This window comes from Lissotriton helveticus, chromosome 9 (genome assembly GCF_964261635.1).
Source record: "Lissotriton helveticus chromosome 9, aLisHel1.1, whole genome shotgun sequence".
Taxonomy (NCBI): Eukaryota; Metazoa; Chordata; class Amphibia; order Caudata; family Salamandridae; genus Lissotriton; species Lissotriton helveticus.
This window is the reverse complement of record NC_136070.1, coordinates 65,010,914-65,028,800: the sequence shown is the minus strand read 5'-3', so window position 1 is coordinate 65,028,800 and position 17,887 is coordinate 65,010,914. Positions and strand designations below refer to the sequence as shown.

Genomic DNA, 17,887 nt, shown 5'->3' with positions numbered 1-17,887 from the left:
CTTACAGTGAATGCATATCTCCTAAACAGAGCCTGAACAAAGTGAAAAGCTGCCTCTCAAGTATGTGTCAAGTGCTAACCTCTGTTTCCCCTCTGCTGCATTTGCTTCTAGGTGTGAGGCTCCTATGTGCTGCCAGCCAAGAGACTGAAACAAAAGGAGGACTGATGACCCCTCAGATTCGGCCTTTGCTATGAGCCCAGCAGGAGTCAGAAAACCCTGTCCAGTCCCCGCCTGCACGTTGTTGCGATCGAAAGCAGATAACAACATGCAGGCGCTCCTGAATGTGTCCATGTGTTTGGAAATTACACCGGGATGAATTCAGCATCATTTTCAGTGGGGCCCAAATTCTTGATAGTGGGACAGCGTCCACCCTGTGAAAAAAGTGGGTGGACGCCGTCCACCCGCACGTACCCCCGACTCGTGCCCTGACTTTACAACACTCCACTCCAAGCCACTCTCCTTTGCCCTACTAAATGTTAGGCAGGCTAAACAGTAGCCAAGCTGGTGTACAACATGGCTAAAACATATTGGCAAAGCCAATAGGTCTTGCATACGTGAGATCTATTGGCTTTGCTAAAGCTTGTTCTCATTAGCCATTGGTAAAGTACCTGACCTACCATACACCTAACACAAAGGGTGATGGGAAGAATGTTTGCAATTTGTCTAACCAATGGCAATTGATTGGCTAGCATTCCAGTCTATCATTCATCTGCCCACCATGCCACCTCTGCTTGGACCCAATCATATGGAAATCGACCCTGCTCCACTAAGAACAGTCCAGCCCGAACTGCCAGGCCAGGTCCTTCCTAAACCTGAAAACAAGCAACCCAGGACTGGTTTCATCATGATTGGGGCTTTTCAGCCAGATGTAGCTTGGGACCAGTACTACAAAAAACATTTGATGGCCTCTCTGCATGAGCACCTACCTCAAAGAGACAGTTTCCTGTCTACCTACTCACTCCCACCCTTGCAATGCTCTGCCAGTCCTGGACTGGCCTGATAACCCTCGGGGCCTCAGAAGGAAGGAATGTTTTATTTTATTTATTTTTATTTTATGCGCTTTTATGTAGCGCGGACTTTACCCGAAGGTGTCAGAGCGCTTCACAACAGGAACAGTAATGATACATGAGGAGAAAATTACAAGTGAGCATGTTACAAAAGCAAACGATACGTTACATGAGGCAATAGTGACAATTGTGCATGTATCAAGAGCAAACAAAACACAATAGTTAGCAAACGATACGTTACATGAGGAAAAAAGTGACCTGTGTGCATGTTACAAAAGCGTACAAAGTACAAGTAGAGGTATAAAACTGCAATAAATGGCAGATACGCAAAACACAAGAACAAACATTACGTTACATGAGGCAATGGTCGCAATTGTGCATGTATCAAAAACAAACAAAATAGAAGAGGTAGCAAACGATTCATTACACGAGGAAGAGTGACGTGTGCATGTTACAAAAGAGTACACAATACAAGTAGAAGTATAATAGAAGAAGGCTCCTGAGTCGCCGGCCCCCAAGCCCCATTGCGGTAAACGTATGTTTTTTAAGTTTATGTTTAGAAACTATCACTGCTATTAAATACCACTCACTGCAGTGGTATAATCTAATCTACTAAAGTGAAAGGTTTTCTTATAACAAAATACATATTTGCTTGGTGCATGATTAACATGCTAAATATTTTCATGCTCGGCTCAGCTCTGGCTGTTAGGGCCGGTTGAGGCCCTGGGATGGGCTCTCCCGATCGCTTTGATGGCTTGCATTATGCAGACCTTCAAGAGGGAGTATAAATCCGGGTGCCATGCCGGTGACTGACGTAAGACAATTGGCAAACCATAGGCACGTGCGCTCCCGGGATCAACACACCCCCTGACAAACGCTTCCTCTACCAATCCCGAACCACGGTACTGCCTATGAGGCCATTAGCCAATCAACAGTTGACAGGAACTAGTCTAGCCAATACCGTAACGACCAGCGTTTCCCCTATCATCTCTAACCTACCACGTTTTCCACCACCCGTAGACTATCTCTCCTCCTTCCTGATTGGCTGTGAGCCATGGGCTCCCGACCCCGCAGCTGTGCTTGCTGTATATACGAGACCGTGGACCCCCTGTCAAAGAAAACAATAGCGGATTTTAAACGTTGAGTTCGAACGGCGCTGGGCGTTTTTGAACAGGCAGTCGTTCAGAGCGACCGTGCAGAAGGGGACAGGTAAAATATATAATTATTCGCCTCGACAGGCGTAGTAAGCGCTATGTATATTGAAACAATGCATACATGTGCACACCTGCAGGATCTGTTTACTAGTGGGTGCGACATCCCTCTTGCGTGCATGCATTGCCTTTTATTTATTTTTGTGTTTTTCTATAGCGCGAATTTGGGAAATGAGCATTAGTGCACGTGGTCTTGTTGTGGTGGCTGAACAAGATTCTTGTAGTGTTTATTTAACTGTTGCTTTGTTATCATTACACGCGCAGCATGTTCTCTGCACGCGCTGCCTGCCGGTGCACTATGACGTCAGGGTGTTCTACCTGATCACCGGCAGGCTGACAGTTGGGTGACAGTTGCTTGCCTCTGGCACTTGCGGTCAGACGTACCTTGGTGTCAGGTGTGTTACACTTAATAAAGAATCTTCTACTTACCGGCATTTTGTCATCTCTACAAGTGGCGACGAGGCGGAGAGCTTGACACCACAAGGAACCCACGGGAAATTATTTACGCGAAGTCGGCGTTGGGTACGTCCTGGTCCGTAATCACTTCGTTGGAATTCCATCTTTGGGAGTATGTCTTTGCGGAACAAAAGATTGATCTGCTGACCTTCCGACGTGTGAGACTGGTGAGGAGAAGTGAAACGCATAGCAGCGTTACTGTTCTCGAGATACATCTGTTTACCCTCGTTCGAATCACAGGCGATGGAAGCAGGAATTAAAGGGTGAGCCACAACTACCCTTTTGAATGTTTTATCCTGTGCGTGAATGAGGAAGTTTGTAGGACTGGAGAGTGTCTCGGGGGTTCCCGTTGTACACTGCCTGCAATTTTGAGTTCTGTTTGCTCCTCGTCCTCTCGCTGAATGCTGTTTGCGGAGACTGAAGGGCGGAACTTGTGAGGAGATGGTCTGCCTGTCTATTATTGCCTTCGCCTGCTGAGACGGCGTGTCAGTCTGAGACGGCGTGGAAGAGGGGCAGAAGAAAACGCTTGAGTGAGGAGCGCCTTCGTATGTGGAAATCGATGTGATTCCCGCCCTCCTGCGTATCTACACGGAAAGCCTGAATTCCTGTCAAGTTGGTTGGTGACGTCATTGGAACGCAGCGTGAGGCTACGTCGGCGACCATTTTTAACAGGGCTTTTCGTGTGTGTCATCTGCTGGTGATACGCACACCTATTAATTGAATGGGAAAGCTGTTTTCTTTGCGTCGAGGAGCAGATTCAAGGAAGATTTACCCTCTTAGCAATTAACTTTGCTTTCACAAGGAAGAGTGGCGTGTTATTACTACCGATGATGCGCACATCTGAGTTTGAGGATAACAATTAGACTTTACTGTTTAGAGACTGAAATAAACTGACAGTAAATTTCTGGTTAATAACTTTGTAGGATTTTCTACAGAATGGAATGGAAAATACACTATTCTAATTTATAAAGTGTCCTGAGGTTTGGTTCAGTTAGATAATATTGTAAAATATAATTATTCTTTCGCTATTTTGAAGAGTAGGTAACGTATAGGATGGCTACAGGTAATGTTTGGAATCTATCACCCCCACAACCTTTCATACCATCTACTGGGGATGATGCACTCAAATGGGAGGAGTGGAGGGAGTATTTTGAGAATTATTTATCTACTTTTGAGGGGGAAGAGGAGTTGACCCCGGAGAAGAAAAAGAGAATCCTACTTCACTGTCTGGGAGCAAAGGCGATGAAAATATATAATAAGATAAACAAGAAAACTAGGACTGGAGATGTTTATGAAAATGCATTAGAAGATTTGACTTTGTATTTCAAGCCTACCATCTCTATTTCTGTTAACAGATTCAAGTTTTTTCAACGCAAGCAAACACAGGAAGAATCTGTTGAAGATTATGTTGCTGCGTTGAAAAACTTAGCACTTACCTGTAGATTTGGGGCATTACATGATGAACTTATTCGTGACCAGGTCGTTATGAGATCCTCAAATAAACATGTACAGGAAAAATTGTGGGCTAAAGGTGAATTACCTTTGGAAGAAGTAGTTGAAATTGTAAAATGTACAGAATTAACAGGGAGATGTGCAAGAGCAGTATTACTAGAAGAAAAGTCCTCTGTTGAGGATAAATCTACTGTAGCAAAAGTCATAAGTTCTAAGAGGAGCTATGTAAAACCTGGTTCTGGATACGAAAAAGGTAAAGATACTGTCCATAAAAGTAAACTATCAGATGAGAGAAGATGTTATAGATGCGGCAGTAGATACCATTTAGCCAATGACAGGTCTTGTCCAGCAGTGAGGCAAAAATGTTCTAATTGCAGTATGGTAGGACATTTTGGTGTAATGTGTCCTAAGAAACAGAAGGGCAATACAAATGTAAAAGCGATAATTTCAGAGGAAGAAGAAAGGTTTACATCTTCAGATGAGGATGATATGAACTTATTTGTGTTAATTGTAGAAGACAAGCTAAACAAGAAAAAGAAACCTATCTGTGACATGAATATTGGTGGGGTTGATGTGTCCATTGTGGCAGATTCGGGCTCGCCATATACCATAGTGAATGAGGAAGTATGGATGGAGAAATTTGTACCGGTGATAGGGAAAAAATTATTGAAACCAGATATTTTTCCCAAATCGTTCAATTATCAACCCATTGAAATGCTAGGTTTTAGGGAACTCGAGTTCATATTTAAATCCCGTCAAGCATTTTGCAAACTGTACGTCTCCAAAGTGGGTCCATCCGTGTTAGGATGGATGGATCAGGGAGAATTGGGTATTATTCTAGATCCCAACAGTCCAGATCCTGTCCTCATTTTACAGACTGAAGAAGATTGTAACAATTTCTATAAGAAAAGGTTTCCTGGGGTATTTTCAGAGAACATTGGGAAGCTTAGAGGTTTCGTCCACGAAATAAAACTTAAGAGGGACGCCATACCCTGCATACACAAGTCTAGGAATATACCATTTTCTATCATTGGTGAAGTGGAAAATGAACTAAAAAAGTTGCAGAGGGAGGGAATTATTGAACCGGTGGAATCGGCAGAGTGGGTTTCGCCATTGGTGGTCGCGAGGAAGTCTAATGGCAAGCTTCGTCTTTGCATTGATCTTCGCGATTTGAATAACAACATTTTGGTAGATCAATTTCCCTTGCCAAAGATTAGTGAGATGCTGTCCCTTACAAATGGTGCTAAATGGTTTTCTACAATTGACCTAAGCTCCGCTTACCACCAGGTGGCATTGCATCCCAATAGCAGAAGTCTTACTACATTTGTGACCCCAATGGGGTGTTATAGATTCAAGAGAGTACCTTTTGGGCTGGCCTCTGCTGCGGCCATGTTTCAGAGATTAATGAGTGAACTCTTTAAAGGTGAAAAAGATTTATTGATTTTCCAGGACGACATCATGATAACAGGCAAAAGCAGAGGTGACCATGATGCCAAATTAAACAGGGTCCTAGGGTTGCTGGAACATCATGGGCTCACGGCAGATCTACGTAAATGCAAACTTGCTGCCAATAAGGTCACCTATTTAGGGCATGAAATTGATGGGAATGGTATAAGACCAAAAGAAGAGCTGCTGGCAGCAATTAGGGATGCGCCTTCACCCCAGAATAAAGATGAGGTGAGAGCATTCTTAGGGTTATCTGAATTCTATGCTAAGTTCGTGAGGAACTTTTCTTCTAAAACCTTACATTTAAGGGAACTCATTAAGCAAAAAAATAAATTTGAGTGGAATGCAGTTTGTGAAGAGGCGTTTAGAAGGATAAAGGAAGACATTTGTGGTGCTCCACCCCTTCAAGGATTTAACCCCTCCCTGAAGAGCATAGTTACCACAGACGCTAGCAACAAGGGGTTGGGTGCAGTTCTTTCGCAGGTCAATGGAGAGGGTAAAGAAGTTACCGTTGCTTTTGCCTCTCGGTCAATCACTCCCACGGAGGTGAGGTATTCCGTGATTGAGAGGGAGGCACTAGCGTGTGCGTGGGCACTTAACCATTTCAGACAATACATTTGGGGGTATAACATCACCCTTAGAAGCGATCACAAACCTTTGATAAAGGTGCTGTCCACAAAGGGTCTCCTGGTTGCTTCCCCCAGATTATCTAGGATTTCCATGAAATTGTTAGAGTATAACTATGAGGTTGAATACCTTCCTGGGGTGAGAAACAAGGTGGCAGACTGTCTAAGCCGTTTGCCCCTACCGTATGATGAAGAACAGGTTTCAGGTATAGACACTTTCTGTATTGCAAACATTCTGGAGGAGGTGCAGTGTATTTCGGTTGGGGAATGGGCAGGAATGATGGAAAAGGATGAAACTTTACTTGAAGTGAAAAAATACATAAGGGCGGGCTGGCCGGACAAGAGGAAAATACCAGCTCAATTACGTCCTTTTTGGGAACTCAGGAATGAACTGTCAGTGGAAGGTGAACTGATTTTAAGGAGTGGAAAGATGATTCCGCCTAGGGATTTACGTCCAAAACTCTTAGACATTTGCCATGAAGGACACCTTGGAATTGGTAAGACCAAGAGTAGAGTCAGAAATTCTTACTGGTGGCCAGGGTATGACTTGGATATTGAAAGAAGTGTAAGAAATTGTACGGCCTGCGAAAATTCAGATAAGACAAAACAGACTTTGAGACCACCTCTTCAACCACTATCTTGTCCAAACATGCCATGGGTCAGACTAGGTATAGATTTGTGTGGTCCGATTAGAGAAAGAGATGAACTGTTGTATCTGATTGTTCTTGTAGACCATTTCTCAAAGTGGCCAGAAGTAGAAGTGGTGCAGGAAGCTGATGCAAAAAGTGTTGTAGGGTTTTTGCGCAAACTTTTCCTGAGGGAGGGACTGCCAAAATGCATTGTTTCGGACAACGGCCCACAGTTCATTTCTAAAGAATTCAAGGAGTTTCTGAAGAAACATGGTATTGAGCACAAAACTACATCTGTGTACCATCCGGCTGGTAATGGTGCTGTAGAAAGGTTTAATCGAGTGATTAAAGGAATAATCCAACTGGCAAACCAGAATAACATGTCATGGAGGAAGCAAATAGTAAAGAATCTTTGGTCATTCCGAGTTACACCGTGTGTATCAACTGGCACCAGTCCTTTTGTACTTTTGAGAGGAAGGACACCAATCACAAAGGATAACATAAGTTGGGCCAAAACAGAAAGAGTCATGTGGTCTCCGGAAAAAATACAGGAAAATGTAAAAAAGTCGCAAGCAATTTGCAAGAAGTACTTTGACAGTAAACATGCTAGTAAGAGAATTAGCATTAAAGAAGGCGACTATGTGAGGGTAAAAAGTGCAAGGATCACCAGGAAGGGAAAAAGACAATACTCTCAACCTATGGAAGTAAAAAAAGTGTTTTGTAATTCAGCCCTCTTAAGCGATGGGAAGTCATGGCATTTTTCTGCTTTGTCCTTATGCAAGGAGGGAGGTGGAGAGTGTGTTTACGATTCTGTTATGGAAGACAATGAAGTTTCCTGTTCTCAGGACTACGATTGGATTCTGGACCGTGTTGGAGCTGAGGGGTCTCGACCAGAGGGTACCAACGTTGTATCTTTGGGTACATACGAGGTGTTTTCTGAGATTGAGGACAACTCAGGTACGTCACGGTTGGAAGACGGCAGTAGTGGTCAGAGCAAGGTAGCATTAGAGAAGTACAGGTGTCTGACCAACAGTGATATTGGGTCAGATTCCGAAGATTCTATTTATGAAGATGTCGCGTCACAGGACGACAGTTGTGAGGATGAACCCAGTGTAAGCCGATATGGAAGAGTAGTTAAGCCTCCAGCTAAATTACAAGATTACGTGTGTGATTAGCTGCGGGTTCTTCTCTTCCCATCTGCAATCACTCATGTTATCCATGGGTCCCCTTGTTGGTTAGGAAGGGAGATGTGTAGTGTTTATTTAACTGTTGCTTTGTTATCATTACACGCGCAGCATGTTCTCTGCACGCGCTGCCTGCCGGTGCACTATGACGTCAGGGTGTTCTACCTGATCACCGGCAGGCTGACAGTTGGGTGACAGTTGCTTGCCTCTGGCACTTGCGGTCAGACGTACCTTGGTGTCAGGTGTGTTACACTTAATAAAGAATCTTCTACTTACCGGCATTTTGTCATCTCTACAATTCTCTTGTTACCTTAACCGATGCATGCTCGCTATATGTGCATACACTTCCCAGAACGTTGTCGGACCACTTACTGATTACACTAGGTTTGAGGCCTGGCTCCTGCTACCTCGGACAGCGGTATTGGAGATTTAAAAGCGAGGCTCTAGTAGACCGCGTGTTCTGCAAAGAGGTAGAAGATCAAATAGAGTTCTCCTCTGAGAAAAATGGGCTCTCAATTGACGATAATGCGACTCTGGGATGCCTTCAAATCATAAATTAGATGCTTATGTATAACCTGGGAGTATGAGGTCTGACAGCTCTGTGCAAGAGGCTGGAAAAGGTGTTCAACTGGAATTGTGCATATAATTCGAGGTCTGTTAGCCACATTGAGGAGAGATGTATAGGAATTTGGAGAGGTAGTCAGGAAAGCATTAGCATTTCTTGGCTAATGAAGCAGGGCTGGAAGTTATGGGTAGGCAGGTCAGCCTGGGCACATGCTGGCCTGGCTCCTGCAAAATGAAATACGCAGGCAAGATATCCCAACCGTCACTCAACCAAGTGGTGAAATAGTGGTGGAGAATGTGGGCTTAAAGTGTTTGTAGACTATTCTAGACACCTCTATTCCATTCAGTTGAAACAATCGTGCAGCTGATTAGAAGCATTCTCAGCTGGGTGGCATTGCCATGGATTAAGTGGGAGATGCAAAAACACCTGAATGTATCCTATCATTGGGGGAAATAGCCAAGGTTATTTCTGATTGTGCAGAGGAGAATGCTTCTGGGCTGGTTGGGTTGCCTAGTACATTATATAAGAAAGCGCAGGCAAAGCTGATCCTACACTTACTGGCAATGTTCTAATAGGCCCTTGAGAAGTCCAGACTGTTGGTCATGACTAGAAAATCCTTGATAATTCTCCTTCGCAAAGCGGGTATGCTAGAGAACTTTCTCAAAGAAGTATGGATTGTAAAATCTTGCCCAGTGTTTTGGTTATTAGACTGCTTCTCCTGAAGCCTGTTCTAGCTCTGCCGGACCAGGCTGCTTTATTCTGGGGTTATCTATGTCCCTTGATTTGAAAAGGGTGTTTGCTCTGTTGGAATCCTTTACGTGATAGCCATAGAAACACTTTAAGGTCTTCTGAGAGAGGCATACTCCCACAGGGGACATAGGTTTTACGCACAAAGAGTACGGCTAAACATATATGCATGTGACATTCTGCGTTTTTTTCTAAAGGCCTTAGGTTAATCTGTGCCCTCAAATTGAAGCCATAACAGAATTCTTCCAATACTCTGGCTTGAACATAAATTGGGATAAGTCCAAGCTGATGTTGTTAGCTGACCATACTGCAGAGGTGGCTGGAGATTGGGGATTTAGGTGGGAGGTGGATAAAATAGCACACCTGGAGATAGCTATAAGTGGAGACATAAGTATGCTGTGGGAGAAGAACTGCAAGGTGTCCATGGGAGAGTTCTTAGCACTAGTAACATCACGGATCAAGCTACCGCTTTTTAAGTACAGCGCAAGCTGTCTAGTTGTGAAGGACATACTGTGGTTTACCAAAAACATAGAGGAGCTTGCAGCATGCCCGTTGCTTAGCATTGGGTGGCCTTGGTGTCACTCTACTGTGCCTGCTTCTTATTCGATGCCCTATCTTGTCTCTGTTCCTGCCATTGAGCATTGCCAATTTAGTTGTCTTTCCATTGCTCACTTTCAGGGAACTACTTATTTATTGTGTCTTATCTGGCTATAAGGATTCATGATGGTAGGAATTAATCTCTTTGTGGTATGAAACTGCAGTACTGGACAGTGCCAGGCTTGAAAGGAAAAGTAAGATAAAATGGGAACGTGATTTGGAAATTCATATCAAGCAGATTGACTCGAGTCACCTCTGCAGTCTGATGAAGGAGGATTCCTATTGCTACAAACATAAGTTAGCACACTTTAAATTCCTGCACCAAGTGTATTATACCCCAGAAAATTGAAGACAACATTATCCTGAAAAGCTGGGATGCTGCCCAGTTGCAAACAAGAAGGAACTGACATTGATCATTTGGCCTGGGGCGTCCACGAATATGCAACTTTGGAGGTGATGTGCATGAGAAAAATCACAGAAATAACTGAGATGGGATTACCCCTTGGTTCTGGTAGTAGGTTTGATTTGGAATTGGATAAGATTCACATACAGTTCGTCGGGGTGGCACTAGTGTTCGCTAAGCGGTATATTGCACTACTCTGGAGAAAGAACACATTCCCAGCAGCAAAAACATTGCTGTATCTAGCCATATGCAGTGAGCCGGAGGAAGCCTACATGGGGACCATTCTTAATCAATTCAGACCACAAGACATTTAGAAATCGTTCAAAGAATATATGAAAAATTACAGAAAGATGCAGATGCTAATGGAGGGGAGTGAAAGTGTGATGTGCACATCGTCAGTGTTTGTAGGCAAAGTATCTACGATGGGTTGAAAATATTTTTTTTGTGGTTGTATGTCATTGAGTAACCAAATGCTAAATAATATTATGCAAGTCAGCTGAACTTTGCTAATAATTAAAGGTTTAAAAAAATGATAACCATTGTTAGCATGATATGTTCTGACAGGAACCTTGTAGGGAGGGCAAGTGACTGGACTAAGCTATTGAGACACCAGTGATCATAAACCAGAGAAACTCCAGCAAATATTAATACATCTTTCATCTTGAATTTGCCATATGATTGGCTAATTCACATAACTAGCCAACCTTCCAGTTTGAAGGGAGAATATTATACCGAAGCTGTCTATTTATAAATATTGTATTAATGTTTGAATTACTTTTGCTAGGATTTGCATAATAAATTAAATCAGAGCTTATTGGAGAGATCATAATTTAACAAAACTATGAATCAGAGAATCAGAGCTGACAGATTTACTGAAAAGAAGTTTTGGTTCCTAAATATAATGAACTGATACAGTTGTTGCTCGTGAGTGTTAAAAATGTAAAGATGTGAGAGGCAAAATACAATCGGAACACCATTCCGGGTTTATTTAGTGATTGAATAACAGGTACATTGTTACTCAAATCAATTTTTTTTAGCTCTACTCACAATTCATTAAAAAAAAAACAATTAGAATTAGGATGTTATAACAGCAGCAGAGAAAGGTTATAAAGTTAGACAGAATGTTAAAGATGTTTCTTGTAGTTGAGGACATACCTGTTGTAACACGCCTGTAGAATTTACTTGCGTAATCTGCAGAAGAAATACCCAATCTGTGTTATGTTAGTAAAGATCAGATTCATATAAAGCTCAATATTGAGGAATGAAACATATACTCTGGCCCATCAATTCTCCAAGATCTCCTGGCCGGGGGCGAAATGAATATTGTCTTTTTCAAAACTGAACAAAAATTGTGGGACGATTTGTGAATATGTCTTGACAATGGAGCTTTCTTTGACCATTTGTAGTGCTGACTAAAATATTATTCACAAAGTCAGTTTTGAATCATTTACAAAAACATAAATGCCATTGATCCGTTTCTCGGAAGTTTGATGCAAGCATCCACCATAAGCAGAGACTTCAGTCATACCGAATTGGATTCATGAGACTTTCATTAGAGTTGAGATGTTGTTTTTTAGTGATTATGCAAAAAAAAAAAAAAGTAATTGAATCAGTTGGTGGTAAGATCTTGAGCAGAAATTAATAAAATGGCTTATTGTCTCTTGCTTGCTCTGTTATGATATGTGGCTTCATTTGCAAATGGCATGAGGAGGAGGACTCAGTGATATTTCTGGTTAGGACCCATAATGGACTAAAGAAAGGGGCATTCTAGTGTTCCTTCTTTTTAAATTGTATATTTGCTACGCTTGGTACTTTTCTCCTACCGAACACATTAGTAAAAAAAATCATGAATATATCTGTCCATTTTAACATTGGACTGCAGTACAGTGTAAAATTGATTTGACAGCAGTTAGGTAACAACATGCATCACATCCTTATATTCAGCCACTGTTCAATAATCCTAAAATAAATTATTCTGAAACTAGTGTTCTAAAAGATGCGTTTGACAAGCATGTGGGTTTGATGTGGAAGAATTAAGGTAATTGCTCATTTTGGGGTGAGCATGCGTTGCCTGTTCCTACATAGATTGTCTTACTTCAGTGTTTCAGTTGGTTTAAACACAGATATTGTGCCCTTGCTTTACAGCCAATGAGTGAATTGTACTTTACGTAAATTGTGTAGTCGTAGAGGCAATTGGAAGTCGAAAAGATAAGACTTCTCAAGAGAGGCAAAATGCTAGAATGCTGACACTATTTCCGAGGTAGTCTAACTTTGCTCAACCAAGGCGAGTAGAAGTATCCGTAGTGGTACAGAATGATTTGCAAGCTGCTATCTGATTTTGCTTAATGAAAGTCACTCTAAATACAATTTTTGCCAGCATTGTAACGAGGAATGGTTAATAAGCGATGCATTCACATTTCTGATCTTTGAGAATTTGTCGATTCTGAATGATTTGAGGGTAGATTTTGTTATGGGTCAATTGTCTCCGAAAAAAGCATTTAACGCAATTGGTTATCTAACAAACGTAGGAAATTAATTTTAGAGTGCAAGTGTGAAGCTGCAGAGGTGGGGAGTGCCTGAACTAAGCACATTTTAGTTCTAGCATTTAGCAACAATATTCCTTATGATTGTCCTTACCAACAGCAAGGAGGAAATCCATGCTCTTGAAATTCTCACAAGAATCTGTGTTTGATGGCGAGTGTGTGGCTGAAAATACCCAGTCCGAGAAGATTTTGTAGACGTCCAGCGAGCTCTTTAAGGCAAGAGAAGACGTTTCATTCTTCTGCCTTGAATTTACTAGCTTAGACCTTGTTCAGACCTCTCACATATTGACTAAGCTAAAATAAATGTAGTTTGGGTGACGTGTTAATTAATTTGGGGGCGGAAAGAAAGATAATAGCACATGGATGATCATTTAATCAAGATCCATGTTCAGAATTATTATTATATACAGTACAACAGGCTACCTACTTAGTAGATGTGTACTAGCGGTGATAAAGTAGATATATTCAGGGGAGATACTTCAGAAGTATCGACAGAACACACATTTTTGTACAGAAAAGGTTCTTAATGGAACAACTGACTTTGCAGCAAGTGTGGCACAGACCAAAAAAGGGGTCAACGTTTAACTTGAAAATATCTGGGGTAGGAAAGTGGGAAGCATTGGTTACAATTTAAGATCAGATACCATTTGTCAAGACTCTGTAGGAGATTGGGCTTTGGCGCTTACTTTTTAGAGCTCTCTTGTGGCATATCGATTAAAAAAAATTACAATAAAATAACATTAGGTTTTATTGAAGTGCAATAGGTCTAACTTTACATTATTTCAAATTTTCTTCTCCAGTGTTTAGGTAGCGGTGTAAGGAAATGCCCAAGCAAGCAACAGTTACATTGACCGCTGCTACTTTGGTTGGAGTTGCTGTTGGTTGCGTTGTCTTGTGGAAGGTATCCAAGCGCCGAAAAGAGCGGATTAGCCACAATACTAATCATCAGGTCACGGTTCAAGGGCCAGACGACGGGAAACAGAGTGCAGCAGAAGACCTCTCCGCAGTTCACTTACTGGAGAGGATACTCGGTTTTCAGCCCGTCATCGTTTCTCAGGAGGAGCAATGGGAGCAGGTCTGGCCTTTTCTGCAGCAGGAACTGGAGGAGGTCGCTGTCCTCGGTATGGACTGTGAGTGGGTAAGTTGGACAGTATGCAATTTAGAAAGTCTGCTGGTTGTCTACTGTAAATGTCTTCTTGATTTTTCTTTTAGTTCTTTTAAAGGTGCACTAGATGACACTCTGTACCCAGAAGGTGTTGGAGCAGTGTATTGTAATTATGACGATGGAGTAGTGTAGTTCTGAAGTGTCATTGCGTACATACCGTGATATCCAAGCCTTTAAGCAGAGGCAAATTAAATCCACATTTGTCATAAGTATTCTTCAGATTGCCAAGTCCGTTCGTATCAAAAGAGGCAATCTGGAGAATACTTATGACAAATGTGTATTTAATTTGCGTGTGCCTAAAGGCTTGGTTTTCTGATTATGAAACCTTAGGGTTTATTAGGGGATGTAGGGTTGACATTCTCCCCTTTTTAAAGCAACGCTGGAATAGAACTATTGCAATAGATACTAGTGCAGTGTGGGTGAGCACCAGGATTCCTAAATCACCCATTTTATGGGTCCATTACGTGCCTACAACACGCCACAATGTTTCCTGACAAGGTACGGTTCAGCGATATTGGAGGAATCTGGGTTTAAAGATGTAAGACCCAGCATGCAGAAAGGCTTGCAGACAATCCTACATTTATTTGATGGGTTCATTTCTTATGTACTGGTCCTACAGATGAGTGATGCAACTGCTCAGTAGAGCATAAAAGGCTCAATTAACAAGTAACCGACTGTCCGTGGCCTGTTGTGAAATGTTTGCCTTCATGACCAGAGGCGATTTCTCACAAATACCCTCCACTTCTGGACAATCCCATTTAGGAATATTCTATCCATTCTGAGAGCATATGGCACTCTTTAGACTTCCCTATTTCACCCAGACATTCACTCCTTCCTATTTCCTGACTGGATATAGGGACTCTACCTAAATGAATGTAGGAAGTATGTGACCTAACTATACTGATCAAAACTGAAACTACAAAGAGTACTGTGATGAATGAAGAAATTCCATGAAGGCCTGCTCCTTTAGTCGAGTTAAGTTCACAGGGAATAATCCATGTCATTGAAAGAGTGAAGACCTTGTGAGCGATGCACCCTGATGTTAGTTAACTTGCCGACACCCAAATATATCTGTTCCTTATTCTAAGCACAGGCTTTCAGGTAGTGTTCTAGACAGTTAATAAAAGCCAAAAAAGATAAAAATATTAAATGCAAAAATAAAGACTTAAAATCCTTTAGGTATATTTACATGTAGCTAATCTCACCATCCAGCATTAACCTTAAAATATATGAGCACTGGTGTTAGAAAAGTCGTTTACTAAGTTCTACAGTAGATGGGAAGTGTTTTTGAAACCTACATGTTTCATTCTTTATTTTTGTGGGCTTGATTTTCACACAGAATAGGCTGGTTGTAATGTTGAACAAAACTGCAGAAAGGAAGCCCAGTGTGCACATAGTAGCAGAACAAGGAATTAATTCCCAGCGGTAAAAGAGGTAGTGTGATGTGGACAAATGCTGATAACACATTTATGTTAGCCCCGCTCAAGAAGAGAGTTTTAGGGATCCAAGATCTCATGGTCAGAAATATAGGGTTCGATTATGGTTTGACTGCCGCTGTGGCATCTGATTTATGGTCTGCCCGCCGTTTTGAGAGTTTGGCGGGTTGCTGAATGGAAGACTGCCAGGACATCGCCAGCAATTTGCCAACCGCTTCAACGTTGGTCAGGTAAAAGCAGCTGTCATAGGGCAGTACAGAGACATTCACAGCCATCCGATTTACAATTTGGCTTTCCGATGAGCTGACCGTGGCAGTGGGACCGCCTGCTCACAATCGGCGTAATCGAAGGACTTGGGATGCATACTCGCCCATTTTCGTTTCCTCCGTTCAGCCATCGACATGGATACCTCCCTCCAGGGCTCCCCTTCATAGCCACATCTTGACCCTGAAGAATATGAACCTTTTGGCACAGAAATCCAGGAAAGTCAGTTTTGTACTATTTACCTATTGACTGGACTGGGCACATGTAGTCCAGATTCCAGCAATGAGAAAGTACTGGTAGTAGGTATTTTTTCACGTGTCATGCAGATGTGTACATTGCAGTAAAAAAATACACACCTGCATTGACACATGAAAAAATAGACACCGCCATCAGATTCACCGCCAGAGGGCGGGAGACCTCCGCAGCGGCGGTCTTCTTAGGACCGCACACTGCTGTGGTCCGGCGGTCGGCTGCCAAACTCGTAATCTGGCTCATAGTGCCTTTTGATTAAATGCCAATGATTCTTACTTCAGTGACACTTAGAGGACGTTATCTGAACATTAATTGTTGATGACTTGCAGACAGTGGATTCAGTGATAGCAGTGTTTTTCAAAGTTGGTCCAAGAGGTCCTTTGGGGAATTTAAGAATAATCATTACCTATCTAAAGTGAGTGCCAAATAGAATAATTAAATGTAAGTATATCTTGGCTCTTTTGTGGAAGCAGCTCTCAAATGTGCACTGTATGCCCCTCTGGCGCTTGGCTGGAAAGTCTTTCCAAATCGCTTAACTAGTATTTTATTCTGTATAGGAAATTTGCTTCCTTTCATTGGGTCCTCACTGTCTTCTAACCACATGGGATTTGTATTGGTTTTGTACATGGGGTGTCTTCTCGCTAGGTGAATTGCACACAACTTAGGGCTGGGCACGGATGTAGTATCTGTGTACCCACCTCCTTTAGGAACCCTTCTTTTGGCTTCATTAGCTATTACTTGTGGTAGTATTTTTATGCATTTTACTTACGACTGGGCAGCATCTTTCTTTTTCATTTACTTTACCTCTTTCAGGTTTTACCTGCTTTTAACTCTTCAGTTTGCGTCATTCCTCACTCTTAAATAAACTTCATGTGTATTCTCATAAAGGAGAAGCATCTCACAATAGTTTACTCCATGTGATACAATTATGCAAATGTTATGTGTATATTGACATAATCTAAAGTAGCAAACCTTTCTCATTATTTGGTAAGCTTCTCATCAGTCAGGTTGACACCTATCCTCCTGCTAACTACAATTTATTGTATACTTAAAAAATATATTATTAGCATTTTGCAGCATAATATCCACATAAATACAATCATAAATTTTCATTATAAGAGTAGTGGTTCACTGAAAAAATATCGACACCCAAAATATTGTGGTTAAAAATATCGATTACAATACAAAACAGGTGTGTGGGGGGTCGAGGGGAATCTTTTACGACCTGTCTGTTCATACCCCTACTGTCAATATATAATACACTGGTCTGTTCTTTTGTGTATTATATAGTTAAAAATATCGAGTCAAAATATTGAACACAAAAATATTGGAATCCAATACTTATAATTCAAATGATAAAAATATAATTGTACACTAATATCGAAAAATACATAAATATTGTTTTTTTAAATATATAATTAAAAATTGTAATTATTAAATATATTAATATGTAACAGTAATAGAATGTAAATTAGATATATTTAAGTAGTATAAAAAATATGTATAAATATATCATTATTTTAACACACGTTTATTTACAAATATATGTGAAACTTATTACAATTTTAAATAATTTTCATTTATATTATTTACCAATTTATTTTAAAATGTAATATTATAAAAAGTGTGGGTGGGTGTGTGTGTGTGTGTATATATATATATATATATATATATATATATATGTATGTATGTATGTATGTATATATATATATATATATATATATACTCACACACACAATACATTTAAAATAACAAATGCAGATTTTTTTAAAAACATGTACCAGTTTCATTACACATTAAAAAAGTAAACAAAATACACATTACTGTATTTACTGTATAAATATTGCTAATTAAGAACAATCATTTAAAATACACAAACATAATCATAATTTTAAACAATATAA

General features: G+C 41.1%; 1 protein-coding gene across 4 annotated transcripts in view; it reads left to right on the top strand.

Moving 5' to 3' along the window:
- Positions 1–2,020: 2,020 nt before the first annotated feature.
- EXD2 (exonuclease 3'-5' domain containing 2) overlaps positions 2,021–17,887 on the top strand; it is a 62,613-nt gene continuing 46,746 nt past the window's right edge. For 2 of the 4 annotated variants that reach the window (XR_013600835.1, XM_078659459.1), the window contains exons 1-2: positions 2,023–2,216; positions 13,667–14,004. Coding sequence is in view for 3 of the 4 variants with exons in the window: in XM_078659459.1 (XP_078515585.1) it covers positions 13,690–14,004 (315 nt within the window). In the remaining variant the exon portion in view is untranslated. Of the gene's footprint in view, positions 2,217–2,577; positions 2,938–13,666; positions 14,005–17,887 lie in introns of those variants that run through there. The other 2 variants (XM_078659461.1, XM_078659460.1) reach the window with 2 other exon arrangements.